General features: G+C 42.2%; 2 protein-coding genes across 3 annotated transcripts in view; one reads left to right on the top strand and one right to left on the bottom strand.

Moving 5' to 3' along the window:
* The window catches only part of lars2 (leucyl-tRNA synthetase 2, mitochondrial), a 44,501-nt gene extending 36,574 nt beyond the window's left edge, over positions 1–7,927 (bottom strand). The window contains exons 1-3 of one of the 2 annotated variants that reach the window (XM_083918965.1): positions 7,850–7,927; positions 7,563–7,743; positions 6,802–6,950 (exon numbers count right to left, since the gene is read on the bottom strand). The gene's annotated coding sequence lies outside the window, so the exon portion shown is untranslated. Of the gene's footprint in view, positions 1–4,694; positions 4,834–6,801; positions 6,951–7,562; positions 7,744–7,849 lie in introns of those variants that run through there. The other variant, XM_083918964.1, reaches the window with a different exon arrangement.
* Positions 7,928–16,538: 8,611 nt separating this feature from the next.
* On the top strand, positions 16,539–18,147 carry tmem158 (transmembrane protein 158). The gene has a single exon (XM_083918863.1). The coding sequence runs from the start codon at positions 16,858–16,860 to the stop codon at positions 17,557–17,559; it is 702 nt and encodes a 233-aa protein (XP_083774989.1). The 5' UTR covers positions 16,539–16,857; the 3' UTR covers positions 17,560–18,147.
* Positions 18,148–19,221: the final 1,074 nt, after the last annotated feature.

Here is a 19,221-nt window from a genome sequence, read left to right as displayed (position 1 = left end):
AACAATTTGACCTAAATTTGTCTTCTACGCAACATGCACACACAGACTGTTTCCAAGGTAACCTGAGATATCTGTACAGTGTCTGCCTCCTTGGCAGCAGAGGATAACTGCTGCTAACCTGACCTGTCAGAAAATATCTTCACAGCAAAGCTAGAGAGACCTTTAAAGCTGAGAAAATAAGTGCAGAGAAAGAGCTCAGTGCAGACTACTCATTAAGAGTGACCTGCAGTAAAAGATCAAATCAGATAATTTTCATGGGCAGACCGAAAGACAGATCATAGAGGAGGATTCCAGCCTTTACTGGCCAGAGTGGACATCTTTGGGGATAACTCTGCAAACACTGATTGTCCTCTCTGCGTGTGCGGATGATGTCTATATTTTTGTCAATTTCGATGTTCACCCCAGTCGGGGTTGCGGGGGGGCTGGAGCCGATCCCAGCTGATCCTGGGCCAGTCTATCGTAGGGCTGACACACAGACAACCATTCTCACTTACATTCACTACTACGGGCAATTTAGAGTCACCAATTAACCAACACCAATCTTTGGACTGTGGAAGGAGACACAGGTTAAAGAGCTCCACCATGGCGCCCCAATCCAATCCAATCCAATCTAAACCACCGTTAAACATAAAAACAAAAAAACACTAAGACCAACTTTAAACCAACAGTGTATTAAAATAATAAAAGCATTAAGACCAATAGGAAAGAAAAAAATATTAAAATAGGCAACTTTCATGCTGAGCCGAAAGCCAAGGAAGTACATTTTGAGGTTTGATTTAAAAACAGGTAGTGTAAGGGACAGCCGAACATGTGGCGACAGAGCGTTCCAAAGCTTTGGGGCTACGAGTGAAAAGGCTCGGTCCCCCCTGAGCTTCAATCTAGCCCCCCAGACAGCCAGGAGCAGCTGGTTAGTCGAGCTGAGTGTCCCTGATAAAATAAGTGGTTTTCAAAGGTCTGAGAGATACTTTGGAGTTCACCCATAATAAAATCCGTACCAAAATACACAAGGAGCCAATGAAGGGAAGCCAGAAGCCAATGTTTGCAGGACACTGTCCCTGTATAAAAAGGCCACATGTGCACAGGTGAACTGGGCTTAGATCGAGGCACTGTTGGTGCGACAGTGCAGGGATCAGGCAGTGCCCGGTCTGGTAGGGTGGGGCTAAAAGTTTTGGGAGGTTTTTTTAGGGCTTTTAAATGAAGAACTGGGAAGGAGTTATGAAGAGAGTGCACTTGGCTTTCTAATTGGAAATGGTTGTTTCCCCAGTTCTAATAGAGGGGAAGAGTCCTGGTTGCCAATAACTTGGTCAACTCAACACTCTGGCATTGACTCATTGCTCCGAAGCCACCAAGGGGTCTGATAGAGGAGGTTCAGAGAGCCATGCTGGACGTGTGGTCAAGCATGCACTGGCTTGGTTAAAGGGGGGCACGACCTGATTAACATCCAGTCAAAAATCGTCTCTCTTAGACTGCTGAGAGACTGCTGTACAACTGCAGCCCAGGCTGGTTGGTTACAGCCCGGCTGCTGCTGAGGAGAGCTGCGCAGTTGGGCTTTGACGAACAGCTTGTCCTCTGACAGCTTGAGGACATGGACCTCACAGGACTGCCACCTTTCTATAGCTCAGTACTGCAGGCATGGCAGATTTTTAAGATGACACACCACAAATAAGATTCCCGCCATTCTTCTTTTTTTTTCCAAGGAATCTTCATTTTTTTAAGAACCTCGTGAAGACGCGAGCCAATTGGCTGGCTGCGCAAAACTGGGCCATGTGATGAACATGACCGCAGTATTTGTGGATGCCCTGAGAGAAGTCAGGCCGATCACCAGAGTGGTGAAGGAGGTACGCTGTGTGACCAGTGGAGTGAAGAGTGTAAGCAAAGACTACTCCAACTGTGGGGGAGTGGCATGAAGGAGGAGGTCAGCTGCTGTCTTTCGTAACCCCACACCTGGACAAGTTTCAGGCTGCAGTCTACCAAATCGGCATAATGTACTGAACCTGCGCTCACTGGCGGGGATGAAGAAGTTGAGGTTGACTGAGTTATTTGGACCGAACGTTTTCCCCCAAAAGGTGATCCCTGTACATGCTGTTGAAAACAGACAGCAGACCTCCAGTTGAGGGTTGTACATGGGGCAATGGCTACAAACTGATACAGAGTGCACCTTGATCCAGCGCTGGGGGAGGAGTGTATTTTCTGTTCTCAGAGTGAAACCCTGGTACATACATTTGTTCAGTTTTCTGTGAGTTTACGTCAAATTTAAAGTTCTGATCAGAGAAACATTTCAGTGTTTGGATGGATGATGTTCAGTTGTATTTTAACCTCCGAGTGATGATGTGACAGTGATATGGCTTCGCCCTGGTTCAGTGAAGAGATTTTGAAAAAGTCAAACCTCCATCCGCCTCCTTTTGAGAACATGCTTTACACCAATGTTTCATCTTGAGTATAACCACAGTCTATGAGTGTAACTTCAGCATGGCAGCATCCGAGGCTCCTCCCTCAGACTAAGGCTGGGAGAGCCGAGCGCTCAAGGTTGTGTTGATCTCTGAAGGTACGGTGAGTGGGTTGAGGCGAGAGACTGAGAAAATGTTTCTATGGAGACTGGGCTCATCCACTGGGTGCCTCCTGTAAAGAGGGACTGAAAACTTCTGGTTCACAACAGCAGAGGAAGTCTTGCTTTAGCTGAGCAACTGCCTTCTTATCAGCAATGTAGAGCCTCGTATCGCACTTCATGGGTAGCAACTGAAAAGTGTCAAAAACTGTTGGCATGTGTGGTCAGACTCTTCTAATTCTGCTTATTATAGACTGTATCTTGTATGGCTGCTTGTGTTAAGATAAAACTAAACACTGATGCAGGTGAGAAGTTGTATTATGTGAAATAGAAAAGTTGATTTAGAGATAGTTTGTTTTTTGGTGTCAGTACAGGATCTCAGTTATCATATTTGTGTCTGCAGCAAACAGTTTCCAATGAACCAGTCGTGATATTACAGCGATGTACTGTAATATCAATATCTGGGATATTCTATACACAGGAATGAGTCCGGAGAAACGTAAGTGAGTTAACATGTTTGCACTTCCGGTTCCCTTGTCTTGAGTGTGGTTGAATGGTTGAATTGATTAGATACTTTAAATAAGTAAGTATAAGCCCTTCTGTGTGGAGTTTGCATGTTCTCCCCGTGTCTGCGTGGGTTTTCTCCGGGTTCTCCGGCTTCCTCCCTCAGTCCAAAGACGTGCACGTGTTAGGTTAATTGATGACTCTAAATTGCCCGTAGGTGTGAATGTTTGTCTGTCTCTGTTCATCTCTATAGGCAGGGTAAATCCTGTCCAGGGTGTAACCCGCTTCACGCCCGATGTCAGCTGGGATCGGCTCCAGTGACCCCGACAGGGACAAGCGGTTGAAGATGAATGAATGAATGGTTAACACAGGTTTAAGAGATTTTAACATTATGTCATGCGTCAGTCAATACCCACTTGTTACTTTTAGAGCTTGCATGCGTCTTTAAAAAAAGAGGTGGCTAACTTGAGGCTAAATGAGACGACAAACATCATCACGCCTTACAAGTGAAATCAGTCGGAAGCCAGTGGGAGGTGTGGTTCGCCTATAGCCTAACGTTAGCTTATTGTTTCTGGCGATTGCATTTACGCTTCAGAGATCATAAAAGTAGTATTCATTTGTGACGATTATCCTGCTGAACAAAATGTTTAAGTATCATAAACTTTTGTTTGCAACAGAGCTAATTTTCTGCAATAAATCCACAGGAAAAATCCCACTGGCTTTTTGTGGAGGGAACGATTGAACCCAAGGTGAGGCTAACTTCCCGGTCTGCTTACGAAAAGGCCATCCCTGCAGCACATTATTGTCTGGTTAATATAATCTGATCTTAGAATGTGATCTGAAATGTTTCTGTTTCTGGTCTTAAAGGCAAAATGAGAAAGCATGAAGTGATGAATGCCTGCTTGGTCAAAGTATCTATAGAACAGTTCTTTGTCATAAAAATATACTTTGAATGAACAGTAAGCAGAAATGACAGAAAAAGAAAGTGATACATTCCTAACTTAAATCCAGCTCTGCGCCGTGGCAGTGTGTGCGGAGGAACAGTGTTTGGCTTCCCTCCATGGTGGAAAAAGTGTTGCAGGGAGGCGATTGTTTTCAATATTTGTTTAAAAATAAAATAATTATCAGCTCTCCTTCTACGCCCTACAATCAGGACTGTTCACAGAGATCATGTAACGAAACTTTTAATTAAAAGACCTGTTGTTTACATAATTCTGTGGAGAAAACTGATTTTAAATGAGGAGTTTTCTTCACATCTCGTCAGTCAAACATATGTGCCAAATTTAACTACTCAACATTTTGCACAACGTTGGGTCCTCGGCGTGCTGCTTTCATATACAGGGGTAGAAATGATTTGAAATATGTTAGCATGACACTGGTTTACACCTGCTAGTCTAATGAACTGATATCTGCTGGTTGCTTTCTGCTGATTGACTCTGTGGAAAAAGAAAGAGGTAGGCTACATATAAGAAACTGAAAGTTGTTCTTGTTTTCTTTGCAGCTCCTGTGTGAGCTGCCAGAGTGTCTGCTGGTGTCGTAACGTTATTTCCTCGTTTGACAGCTCAGCCTGTCTGTCCCTGCTGACTCTCAGTCAGAGGAGAAATAGAGTAACATGTCATAAAATCCTCCGTTTGAAAGCTCTTACCGTTTTATTTCCAGCTCCTTGGTTTCACCTCTAAGTGACCGCAATGACATTAATCCAACAGTTAAAGTTATGAGGACACACGGCGTTTAAATGGACATGTTGCTCCGGATCACGACTTCCACATGGGCGCCGCCATCTTGGATTTGAATGAACTTTATCAACACGGTCGACATCGACACAGACAAAAAAAAACCTCTTGGTTTAAAGAACAGAGGGCTGTGATCCTTTTATACGTCACAAATCAACACTTTAATCAAAACCTAGGCTAGATCACACTGTTGTGTCTACATTCTCACCTTCTTTGCGTATGAATAGACCCCTAAAAAACACTTTTCACAGGGAGCTGTGTCAGTGTTTCTTATCACTGAAAGGTAGAATAAGAACTATTGAACTATTTTTGGATGTGATTGTTTTTAATGCTTCTGTGATGTCTGGTACTTACTAGTGTGTGTGTGTGTGTGTGTGTGTGTGTGTGTGTGTGTGTGTGTGTGTGTGTGTGTGTGTGTGTGTGTGTGTGTGTGTGTGTGTGTGTGTGTGTGTGTGTGTGTGTGTGTGTGTGTTTGTGTGTGTGTGTGGTAGCTCTTATTGTCTTTTTGATTTTAAAAATCTAGTTTTTTTATTCCATTTTTTTTTATTCCTGCTCCAGAAAGTCGTATCCAGAATATTCAAGCATTTATCGTCAAGATTCTCATTTTTTATTTCCATTCTGTTCATTGTCCCACTTTAAATTTGTACTCCATAATAATTGAGATTGAGTGTTTCTAGCGGCCTCTTTGACGGTAAGATGTAACTGCAGGCGAGCCCGTTCTTTCAGAGCCCTCCATCTTGTTATGTTCGAGGTCACTATTGCTGTTTCCCAAATCACGCACTTCAACCCTCTAACTGGCATTTTTGAGGGGGGAAGTGCGTTCATGTCGGATGTTGGTGAAATGCAGTGTACTGCATTTCTCCGGCCGCGCATTTAAAAACGGCCAGACCGCTGAGTGTGGATCGCACTCAATTGCCGCCATTTTGTCTACGTAGCGGAAGAGGCGGGACTAAATTCCAACTGGAAAATGGCGAAACAACAGCACAACTGAGCGCTAACAACTAAATTCACTTTATAAATGTAAAAAGAGGATCACAAAGATGTTTGTGCTGAGTCAGAAGATTCGTTGGAAAAGCTTTTTGAAAAATAAACAGAAGAAGAAATATGATCGTCATTTCCAGTGAGTGCGAGTCGGCAGTGTATGATTTGAGACAGCACTCACTAAGGGAATTGAGTGTACTGATCGTGTTGGTACAAAGGGCACACAGTGCACCAATCTCAGTACACTCAGTGCAGTGCGCGTTTTGGGACACAGCATATAGCTGTGTAGGAAATTGTCCCTCATTCACTCACTCACAATTCTCTATCCAGCTGTTAAGTCATGACGTAACGCCCTTTCAAAATATGATTTCCGGGTCCAAACCGGCCCATGCCTCGTATTTCTACAACGCAGCAGTGCCGTGTTCCCCGTTGTTTGAACAGATCTGAGTTTTAAAAAAACAATTAATTGTCATTTAACGTCTTTCCTATCGATGATAAAGGTGTCTCACTGGCGAAAGAGGTGATCGTAATTGTTGACATGTTCGGCCGTTGTGTCTGCTTTGTTTCAACAGAGCGATTGGACCCGGAAATCGTTACGTCAGACTTAACAGCCGGATATGGGTTTTTTAAGGGGTGTGACAAGGTATCGTCCCACGAGATCACCTGATAATAAAATGTGACGATATTTCTTGTCGAAGCGAGAAGTTGGCTCGCAATATAAATTTGTAAGTGGAAACGGCAACAGAGTAACAAGACAGACAGTGTGTAGGCTAAGCAGTGAGCACTGTCAAAAAGTAAATCAACTCGAATCATAGTCCCACATGAGGAGAATTATATCATGGTCATAAAACAGGATTTTACTCCCAGCAGCACTACGAGGGCTTTCATATTCATGTAGGGATTTCTGAGAGGACCACTATTTCAGTGTAAAGTAACTGCTGACTGAGAGACAACTCCCCTCCCTCATTTTCCTCCTGTTGCAGAGGGCTGTGAGGAGGAAGGTGAAAAGGAGGAGGAGAAGTGTCTCCCTGTGCTTACCCCTCTGATCTGATGTGCAGACAGGAGCAGTGAAGAAGCCAGATGAAGAAGAAGAGGAGGAGGAAGAGGAAGAGGGTGGGCTATCATTAGCAGGAGATAGAGTTCCTCAGCCTGACGTCAGAGAGCTAAACCTGGGGCTCTGCTCCGGCCTGTGCCGTACATCAGAGTTAAGTGGACACAACAGGATGTGGATGAAGAGGAGGAATGAGAGAGGAAATGGGTTTTTGACACAGTCGAGACACTTACTCTCCTCATGCAGCCACAGATCTGTCTCAAGATACGGAGGGGTGAATCAGATATTAGGTGTTTCACAGAGGACTGCTAAATGCTCTTTTTATCTTTTGTTCTTTTGTTAAACTACTGCTGTAATTCTGGACAGATTTGGAAAATGTGCTCCTCCAGCACTCTTCCGTTTTGATGCTCCGTTCAAAAAACGTATCAACAGACTATTCTGTTTTACAAAGGAAACCCAAAGTGTGCCCACAGGATGAATGAAAAAGGATCAAGGACGAAAGAAGGATAGAGCTTGAATGTCACTTTTTCTGCCTTCATTGAAGTGCTTTCATGTTTAGCGTCAATATTACTGTTTGAACTACACATGAATGAATATGTCACCTTCACTCATTTTTATAACAGACACATTTCAAAGCTTTACAAAACTGAATCCATACAGCGCGGGGTCAAAGGTAAAATGAAAAGGGTCCCCTGCTTTTAATCGTCGTCGTCGGTGGCGCTGCATGCGTGCAGCCAAAGTCACTTACCTTGGCTGTGTGCTTTGTGGCCACATGTCAGGAGTGGGACAGGCTGAGAAGGCACTCAGCAAGGTCAAACAAAGAAGATGCCTCCCTGGCCAAAATTTCAACGGTGACACCGGCAGGAGCTCTTATACAGCCATATTTTGACGATGCCTGCTGTTCATGGTACCATGGGGTAACTTTGTACCTACAAACACAGGATGCAGACATTTGAATCCAGCTCTGTGCCATTGAAATTAAGGTATCCCGTATTATAATAAACATTTAATAATGTATACCATATGAAAACTGACCTTGACCCACAGTCTCTCAGGTCGGGTTGTGTATAGGATTGTGCACAGTGCTGTCCCTCAATAACTGAAGAGTTATTTCATACAGGTGAGGGATATTCACAGCCATTCCACTTTGTTGCTCCCAGGTTTTAGAGTAACCTCGGGAAGGACATTTTCCATCCATGGCAGTGAATCTGTGGCATAAATTGCCAGGAAATAAAATATTAAGCAGCTTTTGAGGTTTCATGCCGGCACTTAAAAGTGCCTCAGAGGATATTCACAATAGGATATTATCTTGAATCATTTTTGTTTGACTTCTCTGGTCAGATGTATTGTGATTATTGTGAATTACTTGCTAAAAAGACAGGCAATGTTCTTGTCATACTTACATAGAGACCCATCACTGAAAAGTTCTCTCTTCGCCAGATGCTGTGAGGTCTCTGTGAAATGTGTCTGCTCCAGGTTACTGGAATACTGGTCTTCTAACAACATGAGTATAACTAACAGGTATCATATAACAGGAGCAGATGGAGGCTCCATGTCTTCAGGGAGCGTCTGTGTGAGCAAAGCCAATTTAACTCACTGAAATCAAACATGAATCAGTTCTATGAAAGTCTCGTCCTCTCGCTGAGCTGCCAACTTTGCCTCAGTGCTCCACTTTTTTATATTGCGTGGCGTCATTCCTCAGTTTGAATCTTTTATTTTTCGTTGCATCAAAGTTGTGCATTTTTTTGGACCGCTTCACCACCTTTGAGTCTCAGGTACAAAACAGCCCGCTGTTGTTTTTCAAACAAATAAATTGTGAAAGCAACCAATCGTCCTCCTTCTCCACCCACAGCCACCTCCCATCGCCGCCATGACAAGCAGCTCATGTTAATCACCTCCTCTCTGCCTGTGTCGGAGGACGATTGCATTTCACCAGCAGAGAACCAGATGAAAAATGACCATGCAGAGCGGCCGCAGCAGCACTGTGTTGAGGGGAGAAGGGGGCTGACTCTCCTGTCCAAGATGACCTTTTCCATGGATGGGTGTGTGATTCACAATCCACATCCGCTTCAATGAGAAGTAGGCCTCTGGTGCCACAGAGAAGCAATCTCACACCATCAGAGCGGCGAGGAGCAGCTGATGGGTCTCTGCACGCCTCTGACTGGTTCAGAGAGAGCCTGATGAGTGCGGTGTGATTTCCAGCCCTTTGAGTTCTTCACTTATCTGTTCGCACGAACAGAAACGCGGCGGTGCAGAAGAGATGAGGAGGTTTGGATCTGGAACAAGATGTCTGGCAGCATCCCTCTCTATCCTGATCTTCCCTCTTCTCATTTTCTTGCACTTGACTTGCACTCACTGAAGATGGAAAATGCAGATTTCTGCAACAGACGAGCTGTTCTACAAAACATTTGCTATGTCTCCTCTCTCCACTTTGTCTGGTGCCAGATCAACTCCTTGGCAATTAATGGAGCTAATTAGTGCACAACTCCTCAGATCCCTCAGAGTCCTACAGGCTTGCGTGTCTTATTAAGATACAAATGCACTGAGTTTTAAAAGAACATGTGTTCACAAGCATTTTAATTGCTCTCTCTTAAAGGTTAACAGTGAGATAGAGAGGATAGCTTTATAGTGTAGGAGTCAATGGAATATATTCAATCGTATGAGGACAAAACTTTATAGTTGAAGTATTAGCAGTGATAGTGCATAAGTACTGATGCACAATTTACTTGAGTGTTTCCAGTTTGTGCTGTTCTTTATATTTCTACTCCAGTGCAATGAGTCAACACTGTATGCTACTTTTTTAGATAGGATAAGTTACACCTTTATTGATCCCCAATGGAGAAATGTGTTTGTTGCAGCAGTACAATAGAAATTACAGTAATAAATACAGACAGTATAGAAATAGGATGACATAGAAACTATACAGCCATAAAACTACATAGATACATAAGGATACAATACAAAAAGTATTTGGATATTGTTAGTAATGGTACTCAGTGTGTGTTTGTATTAAAGTGTAATTCCGGCTGCAGTGTAATTCTTTTTCTCCATGAATATACATCAAATAAGCCATTGAGACGGAAGCCAGACCTGGCTAACATAGTAGCTTCGGGCGGAGCACTGAACCTTTTTTTTTAAAATAAATTCAATTCAATTCAATTCAATTCAAAAAACTTTATTTGTCCCCGGGGGGCAATTCAGGGCACACAGAGCAGCAAATAACGACAGTGCAATTATACAAAAACATTTTAACCTAACACAAGAATAAACTAAAAAGTGACAGTATGTATAAATAAAATAAGTAGAAAAACGTAATAAATGCTAAATAACGCTAAAAGTTGCTCTGTGCTCCGTCCGGTCGACCACACAAGCAGCGACCCGGAACCGGAAGGGCTCCGGGTTTGCTACATTGTTGGTGCTTCTTTCATGTGTAGGGACTGTTATCATGCTACTGCAGAGGTTTGGTGCTATTTTAAGCAATATTAATGGTTAAAAAAGCTGTTTTGAGTGGTTCAGTGCTCCGCCCCCTGAGCTGCTCAGTGTTAGCCATGTCTGGCTGTTAGCTCTTAGCTGAAAAAAATGTCTTGATGGCTTATTTGATGTGTGTTTTAAAAGACCATGGGATGATTTAATGCGAGAATTACACTTTAATGTAACAGAATATAGTGCAAGAGTCGATATAACATATTAACATAATATATTGTAATATGGTACATTACTCTATAGTGAGGGGAATGGACATATTATAATAGACTACTACCCTATAGTATAGAATGATTTAATAAAGACTGAACCTTTTTCTTTTCCCCCTCTCCATTCCCCCACTACTAAAGAAAATCTTTCTCATTTTCTTTATTTGTTTTGATTTTATTTTATTTTTGTTTGTTACTTTGCTTCAAAAATAAATAGCTAAGAACAAATGTAATATTTATATGGGACATAACACTAACCAAATGAATACATGATGATCACTATATCGGCAAGAATATTGTAATATTCCTAGTTAACTGTTATTGGTAATCCTCGTATTTATTTATTTATGTATTGTGCTGTTTGTGTGTGTTTAGGTTTGTTGTTACTGCTCTGCTGCTCTGTTGAGATTTGTGTATGTCAGCGAGAGAATGATGTAAAATATAGAACAGTACAACAATATAACAGTATATGGTAGAGTATAATATAGTACAGCAGCAATATCACATAATATATAGTATAACTTAGTGAGATATAATGTAATATGTTGTATAATACAGCAATGTAACATATAAAATATGAACATAATGTGGTATAATATAAATTATGATATAGTATAAAACAGTATAATACAAGGAATATATTAACAGCATATTGAGGTATATAATAATTAGCCCAGCAGAGAGACTAAGGACAGAGATTTGAGCGTTTAGAGTGAACATGACACTGTGGAGAAATGTGTTTGTGTGTGTTTTAGTCTAGGTTCACACTGCTCGGTACAGTCTGATGGCAGCAGGTACAAACGAATGCCAGAAGTGCTCAGTTTTGCACTCGGCTGGGATGATTTGGTGGCTGAACGAGCCCATCTGCCACAACTCTTCATGGAGGGGATGAGAGGGGGCTTTAATTTTGCCCGTCATCCTTCCTCTCCAGAGTGTCCAGTGCCCAGGGGTCCGTTTCACAAAGCAGGTTCAACAAACTCTGAGTCTAACCCTGAACTCTGAGTTGATCTACTCTGAGATAGGAAACTCTGAGTTTTCGGTTCCAGAACAGCTGATTTGAGTTAGTTTGATCAACTCAGAGTAGTTTGACCTGGAGTTAAGCGCGTGCACCACAAGTATAAAAAGACAGCATCAATGGAGCCCTGATTCGATGAGTCACCATGGCAACGGGGAAGAGGAGGGCTACGCTACCACTGCAACTGTAAATATTAATGCGCTCATACGGTGAGTTTGAGCAGGTTTACACCGCTGCAGCAGCAAAAGAGAGGGAGACGGTGCGGGAGAACATTGCTGCTCGGGCCAATGCGTAAGTTTAAATGTAGTCCTGTTGCAATCACAGTAATATCACAGGGGAAACTGCTTGAGTGGTAGTCTATTAGTTTATTTAATTTAGGTGCATTCCCACGGGGGAGAAGCGCACTTGGCAGCAGCTCAAGATGAAACATAAAAACATTGTTCAAACAGGTAAAACCTCGGCCCAATCTCATGGTGACGCCTCATTTTGAGCATGTTTTACATTGTAAAGTAAATATTACCATAAGTGGCTGTTTTATATGTTGTATAAAAAACTCCCATTTGCAAAAATCGCAGCGCAACACACAATATCTGCTGTGATGTGAGAGCATGACTTCGGTTGTTAATGTTGGAAATGTAAGGACGGATGAGGTTGTGTATGTAAATGATGGACTGTGACATGATGTGTTGTGCCGCATTCAGCACCCCTGCCGTGAAATGCACCCCCTCGCATTATAGGTGATATTCTGGATCAGAAGGCTGTTGTTTCCACCTATAATAGTAGTTTATACACAGGTAACCACAATTCTCAGACTTAAGAAACCTCCTTTCATTAGAGCACTACTCTTCCTGATGAGTAAACTGAACTGAACTTGACTGACTTGTACGGTTTCTTCAGCAGAGAAATGAGAGAGGGAGACTGTGATAGGCGCCCTGTGGGTTCTACTTTGACAGACGGGACCTGAACACAACACCGTTCCTGTATTATTCTTATACGACAATAACAACAATGACGATGATATTACTTTTATTATTATTATCAAGCAAACAGAATATTTCCTCGACACTCTGCTGCCCCTACGCTTCTGCTTTGTTGCCATGGTGATGAGTCCTGGCAGTGATTGGCGTGTGACTCCTGGAGACAGACAGGATTCAGTAGGTTTAGGTGTAAAAGCTTTATGCACATACCTGACTCCGCCATTAATGAAGCAAGGTGCCCGTGTGACCTGATGGTGTCTGATCCAGCACACAGTCGGCCAGGAGCACTTACAGCTCCTCCTTTCAGTTTCCTGAATAAAGAGACACATTTTGAGAAAATGAATCTTTTATACATTCTCCTCTGGCAAAAGAGACTTTTATCTTAGTCCCATTTGCATTTTTGTCACCAAAGCAATTTACATCTTTATAGCATAATTAATGAACAGGAAAGTCATTTACATTTCCCTGCTCTGTTCACCATGTTGTCTAGACTAGAGCATATCTGATGTGGAGGGACCAGAATTTGGAATCGTGTGGGAGTGTTTGTAACCAGAGAGATGTCGGTGTGTGCACATTCAAACAACTACATGATTGTTTTAAAGCAAACAACGTTGAGTAAAAAAAAAAACCCACACACGGTCGTGATCAAACAGAGACAAGAGGACAATGGCTTTCAGGTGCAAATCGATGGCAAAGCGTATTTCACTTGAGCCGGCCCTCACATCAAACACACAGAGGCAGGCCTCTGGAGCAAACGACACCATTTAGGAAACAACAAGACAACAAGGATGTATTTCAGACATATTCCTATTTCAGCCCTGCAAAGATGAAAGAGAATAATTCAGCATTTTGCCTGTGGTCAATGACCTAATTCTGTTAATAGCTTATTATCTTTCCTGATGCATTATGTATACAGTGTTAGAAAGAGAATACTGGTAAAAGGCAAGCGAGATTGCTCATTAAAAGCCATATCAACTGTTAGAAAGTGGTTATCAAAAGCAAGATGCCTAGGCAGTAAAGTGATTGAAATCTATCTTTATAAGAGGAGAGGAAGGTGTCTACAGGAGCGTGGATATGCAAGAACTATACAATATAAAAGGGAATATAATAGACTTCCAATAAATGCTATTGTTTGTTTAAGGCGAGACACTACTGAATGCACTACAATTTTGAGATTTAAGGTTATTTAGATTCCTTAACATTTCCTGTCTCAGATTAATGGAATAAAACCATTTATTTGACTACAATTTGTCTATTTCTGTCTGCAGATTTCTCCTAAATTCACGTTAAGTTAGCAGTAGATAAGGCCTCATGTGCATATTTAAACATACAATTTCAAAAAAAATCTAGTTACATTTGGACCCTTTTTACCTTACCTGCTGATTTGAAGTCTAGTTTTGGACTGTTGCTCTATTGAATTGTATTATATGTTACAAGGCATAACTGGTATTCTGCACAAGGTGAGGTCGGGAGTACAATTTATACAGAAATCGCACGGTCATCATGAAAAAGGCGGTAAAAAATCAACTCTGACACTGTGAATCAAACAACCACACACTCATCACTGCAAAGGTGTTAGACCTACATCTGGACGTATTGACAGATAGTATCTTGTTAGTGTACAGTGCTGTCAGGGTGAAGAAGGTCGGTCCCGGCTGCTCAGTCATTTTCTCTGTCATCAGGTTTTGTCCACTTCAACTCTGCATTGCATAAACATAATTTTTGGGGGGGACTCTGAGCTCGCTGTGATTGGGGCCAACACTGGCTTGCACAGGGACCATGGCTTGAATCTCTCCAAAATGGACCAGGTGTTCAACCACTAGCCCCAATATTTAACTTTTTATTACGACTCCACAGAAGTGAGATTAACTGCAGCTGTGTCCCCAGCTGTACATGTAATCAGATTTTCTGTTTGAGATAAAGCGTTGGATCCAAAACGCAGAGTGGGTAAGAGGAGGAGGAGGGAGGGGGGGGGTCCTCTTCAGCATCAGATTCAGCAGCGAATGATACACACTGTGTACAACCCCCCCCCCCCCCCGCTGCTGCTGCTGCTGCTGCTGCTGATGCTGCTGCTGCTGATGCTGCTGATGCTGCACGGTGGAGGACATGTTTATTGATGCGGCTGCTGCCCCTGAGTGTACGATATGGCTGAAACAAACAGCAACGTACAGAAAGCTCTCACGGCCCGGAACAGATGAACAAACAAGCACGCAGATTACAGACTGTTGGGTTTACCTTCAGAGAGGTGTTCACACCAGCTAGACACGCACAAAACATATGGTTTATCGTATTGTAATAATGTGGATATGATACGGTGATATCATTTGGTCCAAGCTCAGCAATTATGTTCATATTTATGCAACCAACAGCAAAAATAAAAAAACTTAAGCCCGGCCCTCGTCCCTGCTACAACACAGAAAAGATTTGATTTCATGACTCAGTAGATATTATGAATGACTCTGTTTCTGATTCTCAGTAGGGATGTATTGCATCAAATTTGTCCTTACTGTAGGTTTATAGGTGAAGGTAAATTCACTCAAATTACTTTTTTCACTTTCAACTCATTTTGCACTTACACTTTCAAAGGATGATATTCTGGAAGTATTAACTCCAGGGGCATGTGGATGGTGTTTGACAGAGTTTAGACTATATGAATCTCAGGTGGTGCCTTCACCTGATCAACACTGCTGAGTCCAGTGGAGCTGCTCAGTGAACTCTAGTTACACAAAGTTAATGTTTTGTGTGGGAGCAAGATTCACTTCTGATCTTTTGGTTTAATCACTCATCCCATCATGTCTCACATCTTACTAAGACATTTAAAGGGTGACACCCCAGGAAAAAGTAATTTTGAGGTTTTTTACTATTTAGTGTCCTTAACATGTCCTCTCTGAGACTTGTGGAAAGAAACCTTTTATTTTTCTACACTTTGTCTGTTTGCGTCCGTAGATTTCACCCAATTCACCAAAGGTTAGTATTAAATAATGCCTCATCTGCATATTTAAACATTTCAGAAAACTGAATTGTCTTAATGTAAGCAGGCAATTGAGTTTTAATGTTGATATCTATTAGTTCAATTTTTACCCTACTCACCGGTACTGTTTTGCAAAATGTTTGGAATTTCCCAGTCATATCTTTAAAGGTTGTTTTTTTTCTCACTGAGCCAGAAATATCCACTTTAGTAACACTTAACACCAAACTTTCCAGCTTTATTCTTATCTGTGTACCGGAACTTTGTTCATATATCAAGACTGATTTATACAACATTTTCTTTCCTAAAAACATGGTGAAAATAGATTTTTTTTTAAATGCCTGTTGACATTAGTTTCTGATTTAAGGAGTAATAAAAAAAGATGTTCAAAATCCCCAATGTAAATCCTTTGACTCTTATGTGTCAAATGGGAAGTTTCATGGTGATATCTATTAGTTAATTTATCCTATTCACCTGTAGTGTCTCCCCTTAAATTACATTTAAATAGAACTACAAATACAAAAGTTAAAAAAGACTACTTTGTATCTCTTTATAGATTATATCCAGGCCTTCAGTGAGCTCATGTCCTCTGCAGCACATAGTTTTACAGTTTAGAAAGCATAGGCGTGTACTACAATTGGCTATTTCATGGGCAATTCCAATATATGTTGTGTTAGCATTTTTAAATTTGACTTTGATACAGATACTAAGGGGATTCACTGATTTCCCTTTCTATTCCTGCTTTTAAAACAGCACTTAGACCTTTATGATGGAATTCAATTATATATAATAGAAGATCAGATCAGTCCAATACAAACTACATACCAATAAATACAAATCCAGGCTGCCTGGATACAGAGCGCCGCTTCTTTACCTTATCTCTCCTCATCCTGCGGGCACAGAGCTCACATCAACAGAGAGGCAGTGAGAATAACACAAATCTATCATTTCATGTCATTGACAAAAGTTGCATTGAGCATGTGTGTGTGAGGATTGCTGATTGGAAGATGTGTGTTGAACTTCTGTCCCTGCGCACTGGAGGCTCTCCTCACCACTCCTCTGTGTTTTCTCAGCGCTCACACACACCTGAAGTGACAGGAGCTGCTGCTGCCCAGCCCGCTCCACTGTGAAGCAACAGCGGGGCACATTTGGACAACAACTCAGAAGGAAAGCATCCAAAGGGGGAGGGGGACGCGCGCGTGTGACGGGCTTTTTTTAACGTTTCCAATTATAGGCTCATCTATCGGCCAGAGGAATTGAACCTCTCCATCGGGAGCTGCGTTATTATAGATCAACGGCGACTGGCGTTTCCCAAAACATCGCACGCCCAGTCCGTCGCCTCCTGCAGATCGTCACAGCACCATGCAAGCGGGAGAGACGCGCCCTGTGCCATGCTGAACGACTGTCCGACCCTCCTGCTGGCTCTCACCGCGGTGGCCGGACTTCTCCAGCGATGCCAGGGCTGGAGCGACGAAGACCTCCTCCTGCCGCCCATCAACTCCTCCAACAGGTTCCTGGCCAACCTGGAGGTGGACGTGCGCTTCTCCAAGCGGACCGTGGATGAGAGCGAAGCCTCGCCCGACGCCTCCTCCATGCAGACCCTGTCCCAGTGCAACGTGAGCGTCCAGAGACTCCTGCCCACCTCGCTGGTGGCCCGCTGGGACAGCAGCTTCGGCTTCCAGTGTGACGTGCTCATCTACACCACCAACAACCACGGGAGGGCTTTTTTCTCCGCGGCGTTCAACGGGGCGATCTCGCCCGTCGTCATCGAGCACCTCGGGGTCACCGGGGGTCAGCAGGAGCTGCGGCTGTGCGTGGGCTGCGGGATGTCCCGGTACCGGAGGTTCGGTCAGGGCAGGTCGAGGGGCCAGCAGAGCGGGGATCAGGTGACTTTCTGCTGCGTGGATTTCAGCCTGGACGAACTGAAGGGGGACAAAAGTTGGAGGCTGAACAGAAAGCCCATCGAGTCGACACTTGTGGCTTGTTTCATGACTCTGGTCATCATTGTGTGGAGCGTTGCTGCTCTCATATGGCCAGTCCCGATCATTGCAGGGTTTCTGCCCAACGGGATGGAGCAGAGGAGGCCTAGATAACTGAAACCCTCTTGATTATAATTAGCCCGTGCTGCCTATAATATACCTGTAGCCATTGGACTGTTCACCTGCGGAGTGACCGAGGAGCTTTGGAGAACTTATGGATCAGATGCTTTAGTTCTGGCTGTTCTTCAACCCTTTAGAGCTCCTCCTCGCGAGGAAAACAAGGTGAAGTACAGTGGCTTAAACTAGCCAATAGTAATCTAAACTGGGACCAACACCAATGTGTTTTGTATACCCTTGTAGGCCTTCCTATAGATTATGTCAGCTGTGCACACCATTCTCTTTAAACGGTGTTTGTAGAGTTTTTAATCTTTCTAGAAAGTTTTTGCCTTATCCCGTGTGTAGGAACTTTTGCACTGAAAACTGAACTGTCACATATATAATAAGTTATAGTCATGGTCAAAGTAAGTGTAATCGTTTTTTTCCCCCACTAACAAAATAGTTGTTGTTTCTGATCGACATTTAGAGAGGGTTTGGATAATTATATTGTTAGATTTATAATGTCAAGTTCAATATGCGTGCTTATTTGTATTCATGTTCCAACGGTTTCAATGGAAATAAAAATTGATGATAGGATATACTCCAGATTCTCTCTGACCTGTTCTCTGTAGCCTGAATCAATTCATTAACTTCAAGTGGACACAGTCTTTGGAAAATATACACTGAGTTTATTAGATGTACACCAAACTGACATGAATATGGTCCAGTGCAACAGTCCTGTCATAATGAAGGCAATATGGCCCAGATTTTTAAAAACTGTTTCAGAGAGATCTAGAGGCTGTACTTTGTGCTGCGGCCAGAGATTTGTTATGTAGCTTACCATCACTGATATAAATAGGATGGACAAAATAATAGAAACTCTTGTAAGTAACATTAGCCTCCACAATTATTATTATTATTATACATATATTATATTACACGTTTATCTTATTTTAGCTTTTGTTTTGTCTTGACTGTAGATGTGGAGGTATTACCTGTAGTTTAATTTCAAAGTAAAAGCACGATAATCAACATTTTAATGCTGTATCTGGTTAAGGTAATGCCAAATACTTGATATACGGTTTGGTAGTTTAATTGTAAGCTATGAAAGCTCACCGTTCTGCAAATTGTGTCAAATCTGCATTAATAAAAAGAAATCTGATGTAGTGAGGCCATGAGTTGAGCTGACAGACCAGTTTGTAAGGATGACAAATTCAGAAAAAAAGTGTTTAATAGTACAACAGTCCATTAGTCATTTGATTAAAATGGGAAAATACACTTAGATGGCAGTTTATTAGGTGCATTTGGATTTAATCAATGTAACTGAATACAATAAATCCTCCCTTCATTAGTGTGGGGTGGACAAAATAATAGAGTAAAGTAAAATGTTATAGGCTAATAACAACAACCTTCAAAATGATAACAGTTGAATCGACATCTCTCTAAAAAACAGTTTCACGTTATAGAGGTGAAGAATACTATATTAATATATTTTTCCTATATATATATATGCATAGTATATTTCTATAATAAAGAAAGAAAATAGCCTATTAGGAAAACATTTCTTAAATATTTATGTACTGGAATGTATTCAGGTACAGGTCGATGCTGTGCCTTTACTATAACACGGGTTATTCATAGGCTATAATGATATATGATTAAAATAATAGCAGGCTCATT

The sequence above is a fragment of the Echiichthys vipera genome (assembly GCF_963691815.1).
Source record: "Echiichthys vipera genome assembly, chromosome: 8".
Classification (NCBI taxonomy): Eukaryota; Metazoa; Chordata; class Actinopteri; order Perciformes; family Trachinidae; genus Echiichthys; species Echiichthys vipera.
Note: the sequence above shows the minus strand (reverse complement) of the source record. Positions and strands in the feature narration are given on the sequence as shown.